The sequence below is a fragment of the Nyctereutes procyonoides genome, unplaced genomic scaffold (genome assembly GCF_905146905.1).
Source record: "Nyctereutes procyonoides isolate TBG_1078 unplaced genomic scaffold, NYPRO_anot_genome, whole genome shotgun sequence".
Lineage (NCBI taxonomy): Eukaryota > Metazoa > Chordata > Mammalia > Carnivora > Canidae > Nyctereutes > Nyctereutes procyonoides.
In genome coordinates this window covers 5,049,917-5,070,365 of record NW_026575041.1, presented here as the reverse complement: position 1 = coordinate 5,070,365, position 20,449 = coordinate 5,049,917, and the positions used below count along the sequence as shown (strand labels likewise).

General features: G+C 35.2%; 1 protein-coding gene across 6 annotated transcripts in view; it reads right to left on the bottom strand.

The window, feature by feature from the left end:
• Nucleotides 1–20,449, bottom strand: part of EMSY (EMSY transcriptional repressor, BRCA2 interacting) — a 149,202-nt gene that overhangs the window by 23,434 nt on the left and 105,319 nt on the right. For all 6 annotated transcript variants that reach the window (XM_055320584.1, XM_055320586.1, XM_055320585.1 and 3 more), the window contains 5 exons: nucleotides 17,703–17,852; nucleotides 14,968–15,138; nucleotides 7,342–7,478; nucleotides 4,796–4,969; nucleotides 3,063–3,261 (listed from right to left, as the gene is read on the bottom strand). In XM_055320584.1, coding sequence (XP_055176559.1) covers nucleotides 3,063–3,261; nucleotides 4,796–4,969; nucleotides 7,342–7,478; nucleotides 14,968–15,138; nucleotides 17,703–17,852 — 831 coding nt within the window. The remainder of the gene's footprint in view (nucleotides 1–3,062; nucleotides 3,262–4,795; nucleotides 4,970–7,341; nucleotides 7,479–14,967; nucleotides 15,139–17,702; nucleotides 17,853–20,449) is intronic.

Genomic DNA, 20,449 nt, shown 5'->3' with positions numbered 1-20,449 from the left:
TATTTAACTGCCTAGACAGCATTACTCAAAGTGTTTCAGAGAACACTGGTTCCTCAAGATGTTCTGCAAAAGAAGGATTCTATGGTCAAAAAAGTTGGGGAGCACTTTACATTATATATTCCACTCTTCAACTTTCACAGTATGCATTAACACATAATAGCTCTGAAAAGTTCTGCAGTATGTTTTGCTTAACCTGGATTTATTGCCCACCCTCACCATGATCTCCCAAGATCATAAAGCTTCTGGAAAAATCATTCTAAAAACCAATTTGTGGCCTCCTAAAGTCTTTTTAGGATGCATTTTTGTATTTGCCTCATTTCTTGTTCCATTTTAAATCCCTACCCTTGGTTTTGTCTCCTTGCTCTTGTCCATTTCACTTCACATAATCATGTATTCTATCTAATCCACCTTAACTTTCTGGAAACAAAATATAAATAAAGAAATCTGTAATATTTCTCTTTTTTAAAGATCAAAGGGGCACTGGCTCTGGAGCATCTGACTCTTGATCTCAGGGTTGTGAGTCTGAGCCCCATGTTGGGTGTAGAGATTATTAAAAATAAAATCTTAGGGACGCCTGGGTGGCTCAGCGGTTAAGCGCCTGCCTTCAGCCCAGGAGGTGATCCTGGAGACCCGGGATCGGGTCCCACACTGGGCTTCCTGCATGGAGCCTGCATCTCCCTCTGCCTCTGCCTATGTCTCTGCCTCTCTCTCTCTCTCTGTGTCTCTCATGAATAAATAAACAAAATCTTATAAAAAATAAAATAAAATCTTAAAAAAAAATCACAGGGGTTATTTTTAATTCCTCTTGTAAGTTTTTTGTAAATTTGAAATTACATTACAAGAAAAAGTTACTAAAGATAGGGGAGGGGCAAAAACTACAGAGGCAATATAAAGGAGAAGTGAGCTATGTAGAGTTTACATTCCCTATAGGTATGACCCTCATATACTTCAGAAACCAGCATGATCTTAAACTGACCAAAATCTTATCCTTTTCTCTTTAAATCATAGCATATATATTCCCAGTCTTTGTGAGAATGTAATAAGGAGGTATACAAAGATATGGGGTGGGAGATGCAGATTATAAAAACTGGCTTTATAATCTAGATATACCTATTCTGAATTGTTAACTTTTTCTGTATTACAGAATATTTTTAAAAGAAATATGTTATGATACAAGATAAATAAAAATAGATGAAGCCATGTATAATAACAGATTGAAAAGGAGAAAACCTTAAACTCAATCACTTCCGAAAATAGCCACACTTTTGTCCCATTCTTAGAATGAAAACCTAAGACCGCCTAATGAAATGGCATGTTTGGGAAGTAAGATTGGCTTATAGCTCCCTTAGGAAAAGACTAGCTATTTTAAAAGATAACCCCAGATGGTGGATATAAGAACATCTACCTCTTTTAGCATAAACTCATAAGCTGAGTTGTTTACCTGTTCTCTATAAACATATATCTCAAGAGAAAAAAATGAGTGTGTATTATTCAAGGAACCAGAGACTTATAAAAATAAAAGAGGAAAATGCAGCTGATGTGTTGAAGAATGGAATCTTTAAATAACAAATCATTAATAAATAAAGCTCAAATGAAATAGAGAATCAGCATCACTTCACTGTAACTAGTACAAAGACAGATTCATAATCAATACAGAATGATAAACTGAATCTTCTCAGCAAATTGATCCAGAAAATATTACTATCACTGATATTATACTGAAGAAAACTATCCACTCTCTAAAATGAGTGTCATATTGTTTGTTAAAATCAACATTTTTATTTAGTTTTAATTGATGAGTTTTCAAAGACCACTTCAAATGCTATCTCTTTCATGAAAAGCTTTCTTATCATAACTCTCCTCACTGGAGTGGAAATTTCTAGCCTTTGGCATTTTTCTTCGTTACTAATAAACTTATTATACTCATACTGAAGATGTACGTTTATTTTTTTCTCTATTCTAGATTTTAACAAGAACTGTATTTTATTCAACATTTACAGGGCCTAGCATAATCCTTAGTACATTGTATAAACTAACAAATAACTACCAAATTGAATTAATGGAATAATCAGCAATTTGAACCATGTAAGCAATCTGAACTTCCCACTAATCTGGGAAGACTCCGCTAAACAATTAAAATAATAAAAGTGCACAAGATGAAGAATCGGCATTAGAAAAATGAAGGTGTTCAGAATGTACTCTAGAGAGAATAATGGGAACGTGAGGAGAGAGGATGGAATCAGTGAGGAATGATCAGGGGAGATAAACAGCTTTGCTTATTAAATGTATCAGAGCATATAAGCAAGCATAGGAATAAATATACCTACCACGTGACAATAAGTATGGTCAAGGTAACTGATAGACAGGAGTACGAGATTTGTAGGTCTCAAAGCTTACGATTAAGAATTTATTTCAAAAAAAAAAAAAAGAATTTATTTCAACAGACTTCCTAGGTGAACATAATTAAAACAGCATGGAAGAAAAAGAGCTTTTCTTTATGGAGTCCGGCTTCATAGCTCCTTCCTTATAATTAGGACAACCATACAATATAATCTAAATTGGGATACCTTTGAGAGTGAAGAGGAATGTTATTAATAATTATGCTAGAACAGATATAAACCAGGACTTGTCGTCCTCTGCAAACTGCAATGTATGGTCATTCTACTTACAGCCCATGTATGGCCCACCTCTGGCCACCCTGATTCTTTCTCAAGGTTCAACAGCAACCATTCAAAAGATACATTCACTTTCTTGCATACTTCTCCTACTTACCCAAAAGGAAACAAGAAGAATCACAGCACTCTTCAAGTCGGTTAACACCTACCTGTCAAAATCAGCATCTAAAGCTTACCGATTATTTGATGAGCATATGCCATGCCAGAAAGAATGGTAAAGTCTTACCAAAAACAAAACTTAAGTTCACTGATTACATATCAGAAAATAAAATCAAAAGAACTGACAAATCAAAGCATATTTGTTTGAAACCCCTATATTCAACTATTTTGGAACTAGGGCACTATGTCAGTAGTAAACACATCAATTAGAGGTAAAGTGGATCTTACCTTGGGAACTTTGGGAGGACTCTGTAGAAGAGGAACTACTATCTGTATAACTCTGTGGGTCTTCTTTTCCCTCTTGAATAGATGAATTACCAGCTTCTGCCACTCTAGATGCTTGTTGTAATGTTTCTGTGACCAGCTGCCTTGTTTGTTCACTAACAACTGTGGCTTGAAATGTCACTGGTTTGGGTTTAATAAGAACCTAGAAGAAAAGCATAAATATACCCAGTTTAAATTTTAGAGCACTTTTTAAAATGCTAAACTTCTCATCATGAACTAACATTTTCCTGACAAGGGAAGTAGCATTCTGCACATTTATTAAGCTCTGGGTACTACATTGTTCATCAAAGACTAATTCGATATATGAACAAATTAAGAGCCAAGCCACATACAACACTTTAAGTGGTACATGTCAGACTGCAACAGCCATAATTTTGACAAAAGGCTCTGCCCGTTTTTTCTTGCCTATAATGACCTCAGAAGTCATTTTACAATCTGTAGGCTCTACAGTAGAAGGACAGCCACACAGTAAAGATTGCAGAATGAAAGATACAAGGAGCCTAGATTCCCAATGCCACAATAACAGTCCAGAATTTCCTGCCTCTAAACATTTACTAACATAATAAAATATTAACATATTATTTATAACATAATAAAAAAAAAATCCTAATTTGTGAAAGCCACTCTTCTTCAGATTTCTTTTCATTAGCAACCAAATGAAATTCCTAATTGAGATACCTGCACAAAGTAAACATGGTTGGGACCTAAGTCATCTTTGACAAAATTGCCAGAGAAACACTGACTTAGACAACTATTATTAGAAGCAATATCGAGGGTGTGATCCTGGGGTCCTGGGATCGAGTCCCACATCGGGCTCCCTGCGTGGAGCCTGCTTCTCTCTCTGCTTGTGTCTCTGCCTTTCTGTGTGTCTCAAATAAATAAATAAATAAATTCTTTTTAAAAAGGGTAAAAAAAAAAAAAAGAAGCAATATCGAGGGCAGCCTGGGTGGCTCAGCGGTTTAGTGCCACCTGTGGCCCAGGGTGTGATCCTGGTGACCCGGGATCGAGTCCCACATCAGACTCCCTGCATAGAGCCTACTTCTCTCTCTGCCTGTGTCTCTGCCTCTCTCTCTCTCTTTGTGTCTCTCATGAATAAATAAATAAAATCTTTTTAAAAAAATAAAGTGTTTTCAAAGGCCATATTAGCTTATTAAAAATACTTTTCTCTGAGAGATTCTGAGTAACTACCACTCTCCTTCAACCATCTACTTCTCAAATAATATATGCCTTCAGCAAATTTTATTCCAAGGGGGTTCTTTTCCTCGGAATCTTTGCTTATGACATGGCACAAATATTTAGATATCAAACAAAACAAAACAGTACAAGAGATAAATACAGGTTTTGAAAACAGATGATTATGCACATTTGGCCATTACTCTTAACAATATGATTTTTTTTTAAAGATTACTGTTCTTCTCATTCAAATTCCTAATGTGGAATTTTAGGCATTTACAATATATTGGGGTCCCTGAGTGGCTCAGTGGTTTAGCGCCTGCCTTTGGCCCATGGCGTGATCCTGGAGTCCCAGGATCGAATTCCACATCGGGCTCCTTGCACAGAGCCTGCTTCTCCCTCTGCTTCTCTCTGTATCTCTCATGAATAAATAAATAAAATCTTTTAAAAAATAAAATAAAATAAATCAGAGCCAAGGAAAATCACCATATCTTAGAGCATACCTGTGTTTTCCCTTGCTGTCCATAAACAATTTTTGTCGGGATGATTTTAGCTGCTGGTTGAACTGTAGAACCTATTCCTTTTGGCTGAGTTACAATCATTTTGGTGATGGGTCTTGTAGCAGTGATAATAGCTGGCTTTGCTCCTGTTGGCACCGTCTGAATAGTTTTTTCTCCCTAAATTAAAGTCAGTGAATATATGAGATTTATATGTGTTTAAATGCTAAAAATTATCCTTTTACTGAAAAATCACAGCAAGGTTTTACTAGGATAATGGGGAAAGGACTGTAAATTAAATAGCAAAGTACAATGTTTCCAGGGTGATCAAAAATCCTAGACTTAGTTGAGAGAGTTCTAAAAGTCATCTGCCCAACTTTCAGTCCAAAGGAGGCATTAGTTATTTCCTGACAAATGAATTTTAAAAATTATCTCACATAAGAATACTTACACACATCTCACTCATAGAATACATATGAAAATAGTCAGGAAATTATAAAAGAATACATAATAAAATGCTAACAATAGCTATCTCTAAGAGTTGGGATTATATGTCTCCTCTAACATTACCTTTATTTTCTAATTTACCCAAAATAGACATTTATGTAAAAGAAAAATTACTGTGCATCATACAGATAGCTAAATGCATAGAAACAAATAAGCTAAGCTCTTCAAATATGAAATTATAAAGACACACAGCAGAATGTCTATGTAAAAAAGCAGAGGCAAGAGATGAAATCAGTAGTTACTAACATTCTGAGGCTATATGGGAAGACACAAAAAAACAAACCTAGGGCATTTCCCACATTTTATTATTAGTATATTACTAATATCACTTTAGTTTATTAGCTAGATAGCTTAAGCTCATTAACTTTTCACCATTTTTTTATACTTCTGTCTGCTTTATTCCTAAGTACCACCTTCTGGTTATTCATGGAGCCAATACTTGAGCTTACTTAAATTCAAGGACAGTGATTTTACTAAATTATTAATTTTTAAAAGTTAAAATCTATAAAACTGAAAAGAAAAATTTTCACCTTATTAATTTTTAACTTTTAGTCATCATCATCTAAATGCATGGCCATCTAAATTTAGCAGACAGTAAAAACAAAATACCCTGGTGAGCTCTATGAATTTAGAGCTAAATAGGATAACAAAAATCTGCTGTAAGGGAGATTATCTAAGGGAGATTTGAAGTGTCTGTCAATCATGTTATTACTTATTTTAATACAAACACACTCTTCACAGTAGCAGCTTTGGAAGGAGCTCTAATTCATTTGCCAAGAGTCACTAGTTTGCAAGTGGGCATGCCTCTCTATCAAATAGCTTCATGGGCCCTGTCCAACTATAATGACCCATTCAAAGCCTATCAAAACCAACTAGCAGGCTATTTTTTGAAGAAGCTCTTCTGTTGCATGCGTGTAAACATGCCCAGGTAAGCAAGCTGTTGAGTACAGGCATATTTATGTATATGTGTAGTCTTACGCTCTAATCTGCTTGTTTTACTATCACTTCCTGTGTTAAACTGTTGCTATTAGATATACCTAGAGGCTAGAATTCACACATGACCCTTCAATGTATGTGACCACAGGACTTCGGGTGCATGGCATCCCTTTTTACATATCAAATTCTATGAAACTGTAAACCAGACTATAAGAGGGTTCTCAAAATCTGAATTCTAATCCAGGCTTTACTTTTGGCTTACCAAGTGAACTCAGGCTATGTTCTCCCACATGATGAAAAGATCTAATTCCAACATTATAGAATGTGACACCTAGGAAGCTACTAGAGATCTACTACATTGAAGTATAGCATTTTTCTTTTCTAGCCAAGTGGGGACATTACCAAGCCTAAATTACCAAGAATAGTAACAGTAAGAGAAAAACTACTTATTGAGGACTTCCTATGTGCCAGGCACCATTCTAAGCACTTTCAAAACAGCTATCAGTTACTGAACAAATTTACTGAAGATCATCATCCCCAACTTATAAATGAGGAAATTAAGGATGTCAGAAGTTGAATAAATTTGCCAAGGTCAAACAACTACGATGTTAAGAGACAAAGCCCAAGTTTATCTAACTCCAACCTCTGCATAACTGCCTTCACAACTATAAATGGTTATTATTTCTTTTTACAAGCCTAAAAGAGGTAAAAATGAGAGTAAATCCCTGTCAATTAATTTTCTTCATCCCAAATATTTCTTTTTGCCCAGACTGGGCTTGTGTCTACTAGCCAGAAGCAGGAATAAAACTGTCTTCTATAAAACTATAAAAGGTCCCCCTGTAGTTAAGCCAGTGGACTCTTCCATTTGGACCAAACTAAGCATCTACATCAAGGTCATAAGCAACCTCGCTATGAGCAACGTGTTTTAGAAATTACTATGAAAAATGGCATCAGCTGGTGGTGTTTTAACAGTTATTACATCACAGTAGTGGTAAACCAAGCCATACAGGCCATTGTGGGGTTCTGAAGTCCTTAGGCAAATATTTGTATAGCTGGTCTTTAAAATCCTCAGTGGATTTGCTGAGTCTGCAGTACAAGCTCTTACTTACTCCAGCATTTAGCAATGTTGTGACAACGTTTTTGCCCGGGAGGCCTTGAATGGTCGTTCCTTTTCCTGTAGTCTTTTGCACAACAATCACATTGGGCTTGGAAGTCATTGGGATTGTAGTGATTTTGGTAGTTGTTCCTTAGAGAAGGGGGAAGAAAAGGAGGCCTGAGTTAAGGACTAGTGATATTTGGTTATTTCTGTTTATGCTGTACATAATTAATACACGTAGTCAATGTCATCCCGAGATGACATTAAGGTTGTCATGAGGATAAAAATGAAGGCTGGGAACAGTAAGTAGAAGTTGCCCTAGAATGAGAGAATATTAAGAATTGACTTTTATAGTAGTTATCTTTTTGGAATTTGCACACCAAAATCAGAATCTAAAAATATCATTATCAGTATCTCTGTCAATATTCCTCTCTGGACTAGTTAACTGGAACAAATCTAAATCTACATTCCATGATAAATGCTTCCCCAAACCCAGTATTTTATTTATTTGACTAGTGTGATGGGAAAACTCTTCAAAAACAGACATTAGGGCAGCCCCGGTGGCTCAGCGGTTTAGTGCCGCGTTCAGCCCAGGGCGTGATCCTGGAGACTCGGGATCAAGTCCCACATCAGGCTCCCTGCGTGGAGCCTGCTTCTCCCTCTGCCTGGTCTCTGCCTCTTTCTCTCTGTGTCTCTCATAAATAAATAAATAAAATCTTTAAAAAAAATTTTTAAAAAGGTAAATAACTTATTAACATTCATGTAACATTCGACTTGAGAGAAAAATTATGAAAATAAGCCATTTATGTTTATGTGATTTTAAAAAACTACTCATAAACCAAGGCACAGATTAAACATGTGCTCTTGTAACCTGCAGCTCTCTGAAGAGTCTGAGGATAAAACTCCAATTTATATATTTATATAAATACATTTATATTTTCAGCAATTAAGATCTATTTAGTAGATCTCTACCTACTGATCCAGATATATTATCGTACTCTCTTCCCCACATCCTTCCACAATCTGCTTCTCTTATACCTATCAAACATGTACCCTATATTCTTCTGATTGTCACAATTAGAAATCCTGGTGCAAATCTTGCCTTGTTTTTGATCTCTATAACACCCAACAAAATGAAAGCCCCTTGAGCTCCAAATTCTTTTCTTTTTGTATCCCTAATTCTTCAGTGCTTAGCACAAACCATATGGCAAATTATTCAGCAATAGTTGCTAATGAATATGTGAACAAACTCAGTTTATCACCAACGTATGTCTTAAACTCAGTTTATCACCAACGTATGTCTTTCTTCAAAATGTTATCAGTGTCAACTCAACACACCAACCATCATCTCTTTTGGCTTTCACATTTTCTCCCTATTTCAAGTTTCTCTATCATACAAATAGATCTCATGCTTCTGTTATATCAAACATCCCTAAAAAATTTTTTTAATTACGTCAAGAATCCATAACATGTGAAATTGGTCAAAAACCTTCCCAGGGCAACTGGCTGACTCAGCTGGTAGAGCATGTGACTCTTGGGGTTGTAAATTCAAGCCCTATGCTGGATGTAGAGATTACTTTAAAACGAAACAAAACAAAAAAACCTTCCTAATCCCTATTTTATCTAGTTCTAACTTTCCCTCTTAAGTTTCAAAATCCTATATGACTTGACCCTTAATCTACCATTTTGATCTTACTTTTTCCTATTCTATAATATACATCACCACATACTCTAGTCTAACAAGTAACTTCTTCACTGGGGCTTCCTATTACTTGTCACACGGAGCCCAAATTCCTCTTCAGTTTCCAGGTTCTCCCAGACTTTAATTTTCAGGATTATCAATATATACCTCTCCTTCAATGTGTTGGGTTTCCACATTGGTCGTTGAGCATACGAGTCCTAATGCTACTTCTGTGCCTGTGATTTCCTCTGCCTATGAAAACAGGCAAGTCATACTTTTCTTCCATAGGGCTTGTGTATTATTTATCAAATGACTAAACACAGAACAGGTACTCATTTAAAAATATGACTGATTAATATGTTCCCAAGAAGAAAAATTAAACAAAATTTTATTCTTTTCTACAAAAAAAAAGCATTCCTTGCTAAAGTTTTAGAAATAAAGTTGCACTAAGAATAGAATATTCTGGTCAATTTTTGGCAATCTTATTACTTATTACTTTATATATCTTTATATTTGCCATCAACTAATGTCTTGTCAGTCCAAGGTAACAGTCAGGTTACATAAAAACACATTTTTACCCACACACCAGCTTCACAAAGTTTTTCCCTTTCTTTATAGTTTTTGAATAGTAAGCTGTTAAGAGCCACAAAAACCACACTGCTCATCATTCATATGTATCAACTTCAACTCTTAATTAACTCCAATCCCCCACATCCACATATGACTAATTATGATGACTCCTTCAACAATACAGCCTCACCAAACATTTGGTTAATTAAAAGTGTTTTCAGAAAGTAAGCATTAAAAATTACCTCAAGGAAATGGTAACCAAGGTTTAACCAAAGTAGAAGGACCACTTTTTTGGACAAAACTTGCTTAACATAAAGTGAATTATAATTGTATCTAAATCACTGTCTAATCCTTTCCATTACGGGGATCTGCCAATTTATGAAACATCTGCAAATCAAGTTCACCAGCTTAACAAAATGCAGGATCAGGGGTGGGGAGAAAATAGAATAAAACAGGAATAACACAAGGAAAAGTGAGTACACTGTCATATTAAAATGGAATAGTTTATGACTATTATCAAGTTATAAAAGTCTGAAATTCCAATGAGCATGTTTCTATATTTCAGTTGATAACTATGTTGTATTGATGAAACAAGTGTTACTCATTTAAAAAAAAAAAATCTTCCTCTGGGGGTGCCTAGGTGGTTCAGTCATTTGAGCATCAGACTATTGGTTTCTGTTCAGGTCATAATGGTTTCAACTCAGGTCCTTCTCCCTCTGCCCCTCCCCCTTCTTGTGTGCATGCCCACTCTCTGTCTCTTTCCAAAATAAATAAATGAGGGCTGCCTGTGTGGCTCAGCCAGGTAAACTTCTGCCTTTGGCTCAGGTCATTGACCCCAGGGCCCTGGGACTAACTAAGCCCTGCATCAGACTCTCTGCTCAGGGGGGAGCCTTTCTCCCTCTCCCTCTGCCTTTCCCCATTTGTGCTGTCAAATAAATTCTTAAAAATAAATACATTAAAATATATATAAATAAATATATAAAATATGTGTAAATATATATAAATATGTAAGTATAAAAATATAAAATATAAAAATAAATAAAATGAATATTAAAAAATAAAAATGTAAGGTCTTCCTCTACACTTTCACAGTAGTCTATAGTTCTCATGCTACAATAGAATGTATAGAAGTTCATTTGTTTACCATTCCTTTTTAAGATTTTATTTATTCACAAGAGACAGGGAGACAGAGAGAGGCAGAGACACAGGCAGAGGGAGGAGCAGGCTCCTGCAGGAAGCCTGACATGGGACTCGATCCTGGGTCTCCAGGATCACACCCTGGGCTGAAGGCGGCGCTAAACCGCTGAGCCACCTGGGTTGCCCTGTTTGGCATTCTTTAGGACAGAGAATGCACCCATGTACATCCATATGTATCATAGCACCCAGCCCAAAATCTGGCTCATAGGATATAAGAGATCATACTATATATACAATCTTCAATTATAAAGAGTTAATACAAAATGGATGCAAATTATCACATTTGAATCATGGCCTTTGATACTGGATGCATTCCAGGGATTTCTATTTAAGATTCCTGTAAAAATTGAGCATTTATGGTAGGGTGGCTTACAGAAACTAATTTAATGGCCCAGATTGTACTATTCAGAGATTTTTTTTATATCACCCTAAAAATTTGGTCTCTTGGGTAATGTTTTATGTTGCTTTGCTCAAAGAATGAGCAAATGAATGAATGAATGGAAAAGACAGATAAACACTAGTGCCTTACCTGAATATTGCACTAAGAATCAAGAAAATTGGGAAGGCTGGGTGGCTCAGTGGTTGAGCACCTACCTTTGGCCCAGGGCATGATCCTGGAGTCCCAGGATCGAGTCCCACATTGAGCTACCTGCATGGAGCCTGTTCTCTCTCTGACTATGTCTTTGCTTCTCTCTCTTTGTGTCTCTCATGAATAAATAAATAAAATCTTAAAAAAAAAATCAAAATCAAGTCTTGCCACTGTCACATGTTCTCATAATGCCCTTAGAGTGAAGATAATAAGTTCATCTCTGAAGGATCCAATCTTCTGCATATAATAGGCATGGTTCCTTAACCAACCCTCAACAAAGATCACAAAAACCTTACGTATCTGATAGGTTTCTCTCTATATACACATATAAGTAAATATCTGATTCTAAAGAGTTAAATAACTGTAAAAATAGTCATAATCCCATTTAGTTGCTTACCCTTTTTTAAAAAAAGATTTTATTTATTCATGAGAGACATAGAAAGAGAGGCAGAGATATAGGCAGAGGGAGAAGCAGGCTCCTCGCAGGGAGCCTGATGTGAGACTCGATCCCCTGACCCATGCCCTGAGCCAAAAGGCAAATGCCCCACCGCTGAGTCACCCAGACATCCCTAGTTGCTTATTCTAACAGGAAGAAAAACTTGACCTTTCTAGAAAGCACTTTGGAAGCATGACCTTGCTTTCTAGAGGAAAGGAAGAACTTCACATAATCATTTATGTATAATGATGTTCATTCCAACATTATTTATAATGACAAAAAAATTGGAAGCAACCTAAAACATTCAACAATGAGAAAATGGCTAAGTTATGGTGTACCATATAAGGAAATATTGTATAACCATTAAATGAGGCAGAGGAGGTAATAAGATATGTTTATAAGAATAGGAAAATAATATTATTCTAAGAAAAAAGGGTAAAAGATGATTAAACTGATCTCAATGCAATTTTAAAAATACACACATTTATAACCAAAAAAAAATGAATAGAAAAAAGAATAACAAACATATACCCTTAAATTTTAACATGTATCTCTGGATGGTAAAAATTGTATGTTTTTAAATTTTCTTTGTACCTTTTTGTAATTTCCAAATTACCCACAATGAGGGGAAAAGTATCGTTTTTCTTTTTAAATCCTTCTATTCTTACAACTAAATGTCTGGATATCTTTTAGGAAAAGCATTTCATTTTTGTTCGGGGGATAGGGCAGTAGGTTAGGCACAGACTCTAGAACCTAGCATCTATTATGGATTATCCAAATTCATCCAACCTGGCCTACCAGTTCACTGTGAATAGATAATCAGGGACTGAAAACTGCTAATAAACTAACCTGTAATCCCACTATCATGAAATAACAAAAACATTTTAAAATAAGAGAACTATCTTTATACAGAATATTGACATGTAACATAAGGATAAGTTTAGAGCAATCAGGAATGATAGATTCCTTAAAATAAAAGTCAGTGAAGCAAAAAAAAAAAAAAAAAAAAAAAAAAGTCAGTGAAGCAAAGGTAGACACAAAACAAGCTCCATGCAACAAACAGCATTGCTTCAACTTTGTGCCAAGTACATCCTACAGTGCCAGAAAACTTTAAGAATTCTTCTCATGTATACACAATATACTTGAAATATGTAACTATGCAGCTAACCATGAGTTGTTTTATTTACATACAAAGGTAGATAAAATACATGTATAGGGTATATATCTCACTACCTCTCTGCTTACTGTACTGTTCTAATCTGGTACAAAACGGCTAAATCATAAAGAAGGTCTGAAAACAGTAGCCTCATGACATCTAGACATTCCTTCAAGTTGTAAGGTTACTATGAATTCATATATAAATAAAGAAAAACCATTACGGTGATAAAAACCACATACCAATGAAGAATGGTCACTTTTTGAAAAATGTTTGACAATGTGCTCTATACTATTAAGATACTGTCAGTAATAAATCATAATTTAAGTTTTCACTGTGTTATTTGAAAAATCCTCTTAAGCTGGGATACAAGGATTCCTCCCCTACTAGTTTCACCCTCCTCAGTTTGATAAACATTGGATTTTCTCTTATACTTAAAAATAGAGGCAATATTTGCAGCTTTAAACACCAATACTATGCCCTGTTTTGCTTTGACTCCCCAAGTTATCAGCAACATATAGCGCTGGAAACTTTAATTCCTTCACTTTATTTATTTATTTATTTATTTATTTATTTATTTATTTATTTATTTATTTAATTTATTTATTTATTTATTCATGAGAGACACACACAGAGAGAGAGGCAGAGACACAGGCAGAGGGAGAAGCAGGCTCCATGCAGGGAGCCCGATGTGGGACCGGATCCCAGGACTCCAGGATCACGCCCTGGGCTGAAGGTGGCGCTAAACTGCTGAGCCACCCAGGGATCCCCTAATCCCTTCACTTTAAAATGTTAGAACAATTCACCTGCAGCATACAAAATATGGCTAGTCTACAAAAAACAGCAGACACTTAAAGTCCACAGGTCTACCTGATGAGAGATTATTTAAAACATTTTAATTAAAAATTAATAATGAGGGATGCCTGAGTGGCTCAGCAGTTGAGTGTCTGCCTTCTGCTTAGGGTGTGATCCTAGAGTCTCAAGATCAAGTCCCACATCAGGCTCCCTGCATGGAGCCTGCTTCTTCCTCTGCCTATGTCTCTGCCTGTCTCTGTGTCTGTTGTGAATAAATAAATAAAATCTTAAAAAAAAAAACAAACTAACAATGAAAAGATATACTATGTTAACATTCCACTTTGGGGTCCACAGTCCAAATACTGCAGGAATTAATGAGCGGATAAAAATCAAGTAAAGTTCCAAAATACCAATAAATATTAGCTTTCACTACTGTAATATTTATTTATTTATTTATTTATTTATTTATTATTTATTTATTTAATTCATTCATGAGAGACCCAGAGAGAGACAGAAAGAGTCAGAGACACAGACAGAGGGAGAAGCAGGCTCCATGCAGGAAGCCCGATGTGGGACTCGATCCTGGGTCTCCAGGATCATGCCCTGGGCTGAAGGCGGCACTAAACTGCTGAGCCATCCAGCTGCCCTACAAAATATTTCTTTAAAGTAAGTAATCTATAATGGTGAAAAGAAAATAAAGATATTCAAATATTTTTATTTTTAATAAGCTAAAGTGACATTAGTAATTGAAATTATGAGATATGGTCCCTCAAACATATTTAGATGAATAAATCCTCTAATTTATTTCTTCCTCTAATTTGTGTGATCTTGGATAAGTCAATTTCATCTCTCTAAACTTAAATCTATCTGTATCTGTCAATTGGGGGGATACCAACTATTCAGATTTAACAGTTCTGAAAGGACTAACAGGAGAATACCTTGTAAATGAAAAATCTCTATACAAATATAAATCATAATATTTCCATTCTGATGAAAAACCTAATGTCCTATTTTAAAACTATCAAAAGTTTAATGTGTGAAAATTTAATACTAGAAATTTAAAAAGCTAGACTTAATCACTAAACATTAGGACTAAAAAAAAAAAGCTCCGGATTTCTAAGCAAAAAACTGAGATCAAACAGAATCCTTTGAAAGTGAAATGTTTTGCCCTCTTACTGGTTATCTATAGCTTTAACATATTTCAGATATACCTACCAGAAACTATATTACTGCTAATTATCTTGCCCCCCAAGGTAGCTAATGACTTGGGTACTACGGTAATGATGCTACCACTGGTGGTTTTCACATAGGTTGCAGCTCCAGGGGTTGCAGCCATCCGACCTATGGATGGGCTCACTGTTGGCCGGGTATAGGTTGCCTGTGTGCCTATAAAAAGGGAAAAGCCAAAAGAAAAACTTGTCATTACTTATAGAAGAATGACAATTTATACAGTATAGCTATAATTCAATATAATCTGCATTGCTTTAACTTGAAAATGGAATTTCATGGTGTCAAGACATTAAGTGACAATTTACAGCCAGTTTTCAATGTACATAGCAAGAACTACAGCCAAATCAATTTGAATTAATTTTACACATAAAATTTTGTGATGTGTTGCATCAAATTACTAACCCCAAGAAAAAGTATAACTATGTTTCCTTTCTTCCACTACCCTTCTTCCACTAGTTCTATGCCAAAAGAAACTTAAATTTAATCATCTTTCTTGCCAGAGCATTTTAGATATTTCTGTTATAGATTTTAAGGTCTCTGCATCTGTTTTTTGCTGTTTCAAGGCCAACCCCAATGTCAGCACTCAGCAAATAAGGTAATATTGTCTGCTTAAAATTTTATAAACTTTTGCTATTTTGTACTCTGCTACTCTCTAAATATAATTCCATCTTTTAAGAGTTATTCCATCATTTTACTAGAGATTAAAGTTGAAGTTGCCAAGTGCCAGGAATATTTCTTTTAGCCTAAAAAGTTCACTATTTACGTATTTCTTCAACTCTAACTGACCCATCAGAATATTTTTCTTCATGTCTCTCAAAGGATTTTACACTCTTCCCCACTATTCCAAGGACTTTCTTCTTTTCCCACAGCAATCAAAAACTAACCAGATGAGCCTGTGGTAGTTTCCTACAAATCTGGTAACTCAGAAACACTATTTCTACACTAAGAACTACTAGCCTGGGGAAGAATGAAGATGACTAAGATAACACCTTCTTCAACAGGAACACATTTTTTCATGATAATCAGAATAGTGTGATAATCGTTTTCAACAACCACCTCCCTGCAAAAATGCTTTTAGCAAGGTATTTAAAAATTGTTAAACACAATCACAAACCAAAAAAAGGAGGAGGGGAAGAACATTAGGTAGAATTACTTTAAATTGGTTACAAACGTATCTGAATCCCAGTGCAAACCTAGTACAAAGTAATAAACATGCTACAAACATAATGTGAATCAGCTGAATTTTAACAAAAAATTTTCCACTTAAACCTTTATTTTAAAAATAGAAACACCTTTTCTAACATAGATACACAGGGACAGACACATTATTATTTTTCACTACCTTTCCCTAAGGTAAAAAATCATATATAAATAACACTACACTCTTTGTATTAAATGGAAAAAAAAGTTTTGGGGGTGAGGGGAGTATGATAAATGTAATGCAAGAATAACTATTTTTGAAGTATAGGCTTTGCAGAGACAGCAAGTAGAATGCTGGTTGTCAGGGACTAGGAGAAGGTGGTAATGCAGAGTTAATGTTTAACGTACAGAATTTCAGTTTGGGAGGATGAAAAGGTTCTGAAGCCAAATGGTGATGATGGTTACAAAATAACATGAATGCACTGAGTGTCAATGAACTATACACTTAAAATGGTAAGTTTCATGTTCTATTTTATCACAATTAAAACGAAAAAGAGAGAGCAAAGGTCTTAGAGTCAAACAGATTGGGGTTCAAATCCCAGATCTTCTTTTTATTAGCTGCATGACTTTGGCAAGTTGCTTAACGGAAGTCTCTGTTTTGCAGCTAAAAGTGGAAATATTATATTAAACCCTAAGGGAGATTAAAGTGTAATGTCTGAACAGACCTTTACATCCTAGCCAATAAATGATAGCTTTATAAACTTGAGACAGGTATCATTTTACACTATTTAGATTCTATCTCTAAATGCTAGCCCTTCTCAAAAACTCTGGTTAAGAGCTATACAAATTTAAAATAATAGTAATGGCTAATTCTAGTATTTATTAGTAATAACAGCTATTGAGCACTCTGCTAGGGGCTTTACATACCTGATTTCCTCTAATACTTATAATAACTTTATGGTACAGGTATTGCTATCCCATTTAAATAGACAAGGGACAAGATTTACAGGGATTAGTAACCTGCTCAAGGACACAAACAATGACACTATTTAAAATGTTCTACACTGTCACTTCCTTGGGGATAGCCTGGTTGTTCTCATTTCTGGGCAAAATGGCATCCTGTGCTTCTTTCGGTCTGAGTAATACTTACTACACTGCAGTGTAGTACAGACTTTTAGCCTCTTAAGAGTGCAATCTTTTTGGGCTGGGAAAGTGTGTTTTCAGTCTCTCAACAAATCCTGACTAAACACCTACTTCCAGACCAGGTCTACGTATATGCAGTGAATAAAACAGAGTCCTTTTATCATGCAGCTAATGGTCTAATAAGGTGAACTACATTAAGTCAACAAACAAGGAGTGAAGTAATTAGAAACTGTAGTACGTGCTATAAAGGAAAAGAAGACCATGAGAATAATAAGAGAAAGCTAATTTTAGTTGGGGGTAAACAGGAGAGACAAGAAAGGCTCTTAAAGAACTGTCTCATTAATCTCTGTATCTCCAGTGTCAAGCACAATGTTCTTACAAAGAAATTACTCAATGAAAAATGATGAATGAATGGACTGATGCTCAAGAAAACTTACCAGTAGGAGTGGTTACTAGTTTAGTTGTCATAATTGCACCATTACTACTAACCACCATAATAGGGGAATTGCTACTGGTGGGCAGAGTTGCTGTCACTGGTTTGGGTAAGATTTTACTTGGTTGAACTTGTTGTGTGATGATTTTAACACCTTTGAAAGAAGAGAGAGAAATCTCAGTACAGATTAATTTAAAAAACATGTTCCTCATACCAACCGAAGAGGGCAGTAGTTATACATATTTACTCAATCTTGCCTAAGAAACTTTTTTCTTAATGAAATGCAATTTTTATTCCTCAAATTCCTCTTTCCTAATTTCTTTCATTCAAGAATATAATTAAGGATATTACAGAAACTATTAAGCATTTATTTAAAAAATACTTTTTGTCTCTGATCACAACATATAAGAGCTTTCAAACCAAATTAGTGATGTGATTTTCTTCACATTTTTCAAAATTTTGATTTAAATGTTATAATTGTTCATTGACTTTCCAAATGTAAATTACCAATTTAAAAGAAATCTTCCCGGGGATCCCTGGGTGGCGCAGCGGTTTGGCGCCTGCCTTTGGCCCAGGGCCCGATCCTGGAGACCCGGGATCGAATCCCACATCAGGCTCCTGGTGCATGGAGCCTGCTTCTCCCTCTGCCTGTGTCTCTGCCTCTCTCTCTCTCTCTCTGTGTGTGACTATCATAAATAAATAAAAATTAAAAAAAAAATAAAAGAAATCTTTCCAAAAAATAAAATAAAAAATAAAATGAATCTCTCATGCTAACTACAAATTTAAGTACTAACAATTGTTAACTGAGGAAGGAAATTTTTGCTAACACTTTTCCACCACTAACTTCATTGAAATAATCCGTGGGATAGAGTATATTGTCATAAACTAAAAATTATATTACTTTTTTCTATAGTGATTTAGGTGACACATTAGGAAATAAATAAATCTATTTATTTAACAACCTTAAATAACTTTAAATTTCTTTTTTTTTTAACTTTAAATTTCTTATAGCCAACCAAGAAGTTAAATTATGATCTTCACCAAGGCAGAACTGGGCAAATTATTATCTCTATAACTCAGTTTTCTCATCCATAAAATAAAGATGCTATCAGTATATATGTTCTTGGGTTGTTATAAAGATTAAATAAATCAAAATTGTAAAGTGTCTAAAATATAGCAAGAATTCAACAAAGTACTATTATTGCAGAGATAAAGAAACTCTGATTATAATAAATCATAACCAGTAAAGTTGTAGAAAAAAATCTTTTTCTAGTATTACAATACTTAAAACATATAAATAGAAGTACTCCCAAATAACCACAACAGAAAAAACTGAATGAAATCAGGAGATTACTTTGCTCAGTCCTATACAAATAAGTTGAACATTTTGATCTAATAAATAATTTTCTAGAAAAATATTAGTTATCAAAACAGACTTTAGAAAAGACAAGAATTGCCTTAAAATAAATGTTAAAAAAACTCCTCCCCCTTCACCAATAAATAGCAGGTCCAGATAGTTTCACAGAACAATTCTAAAGTCTTGTAAAAAGAAGATAAGTTCAATGTATATAAAACCATTCTTCTTTAAAGTTCTCATCACCAGAAAAAAACAAAATGTAACTGTGTGGTGATAAATGTAAACTAAACTTGTTTGGGTGATTATTTTTAATATATACATATATCAAATCATTATGTTGTACATCTAAAACTAATACAATGTTATATGTCAATTATATCTCAATTAAAAATAAAAATCATTCCAGAGATCAATTTCTGACAAGAGAGCATGAGGAGCTTTGCTAATCTGCTAACCCAAATGGAACTAATAAAATGATAACTAATGAAAAGTTCTGGAAATAGTCCCAAGGACAAATGAAGAAATACCTATTCAAGAAAATGTAGAAAAATTCAGTAAGAAAGGAAAGATCTGTGATATTTAAACCAAAACTTGTCCCTCCTTACCCACTATGAGTGAAGGCAAAGACTCCTCTCCAGACTGCTGTAGTCAAAAACACAAGGTTTCCTCTTATTCCAGCTCCTTGTTGGAGGGCTTTCTTCTGAGGAGCAGCAGGACTTGAGCTTACCTCATCCTACCCCTAGAACATATTGCTAAGTCCCAGGCAAGTAATGTCAAGAAAGGGTATTCCTGACTTCTGCCAAGCCCCCAACTTGTGAAACAAAGGGTATACTTTGGGCACAATGCTATCAAAAAACTGGAGTCCTGGTCACCACTGCCCTGGCTTGTGAGGTGGTGGCTCTACCACTAGCAGTAGCAAGCCAAGAGGCTATCAGGCTGCTGCCCACCCTCCCACGCCCGCCTTTATTGAGTGTTCAGCTTCTAGGGCAGGGGTGTTCTTCAGAGAGAAGCTTGCCACTGACCTTATACCCAGACCTCCAGAGCTGCGTAAGAGTAGAAACAGGTAATAAAACAGTTTGTACTCTCTTCCCAAAGGAACTGACTTCATTTTTAATGGAGCATGGAGAAATCCAAGCTCTCAAGAATAGTGGAGGATGAAAGGCAAATGGAAGAAGATTTATGGATTTAATGAAAAGACATTCAAGACAGTGGCCAGATGGCTCACAGGGGAGAAGTGAGTACAAGGAAGCTGAGAGGAACCCTCCTGTGGTCGGAACAAATATACCTCTGAAACATTCCTTCAAAGAATGGACTAGTTCCTTCAAAATTTGGACTAGTTTGTAGAGCAACTTATATATAACAATATATAATGTCTAATATCTAAAATATCAAGG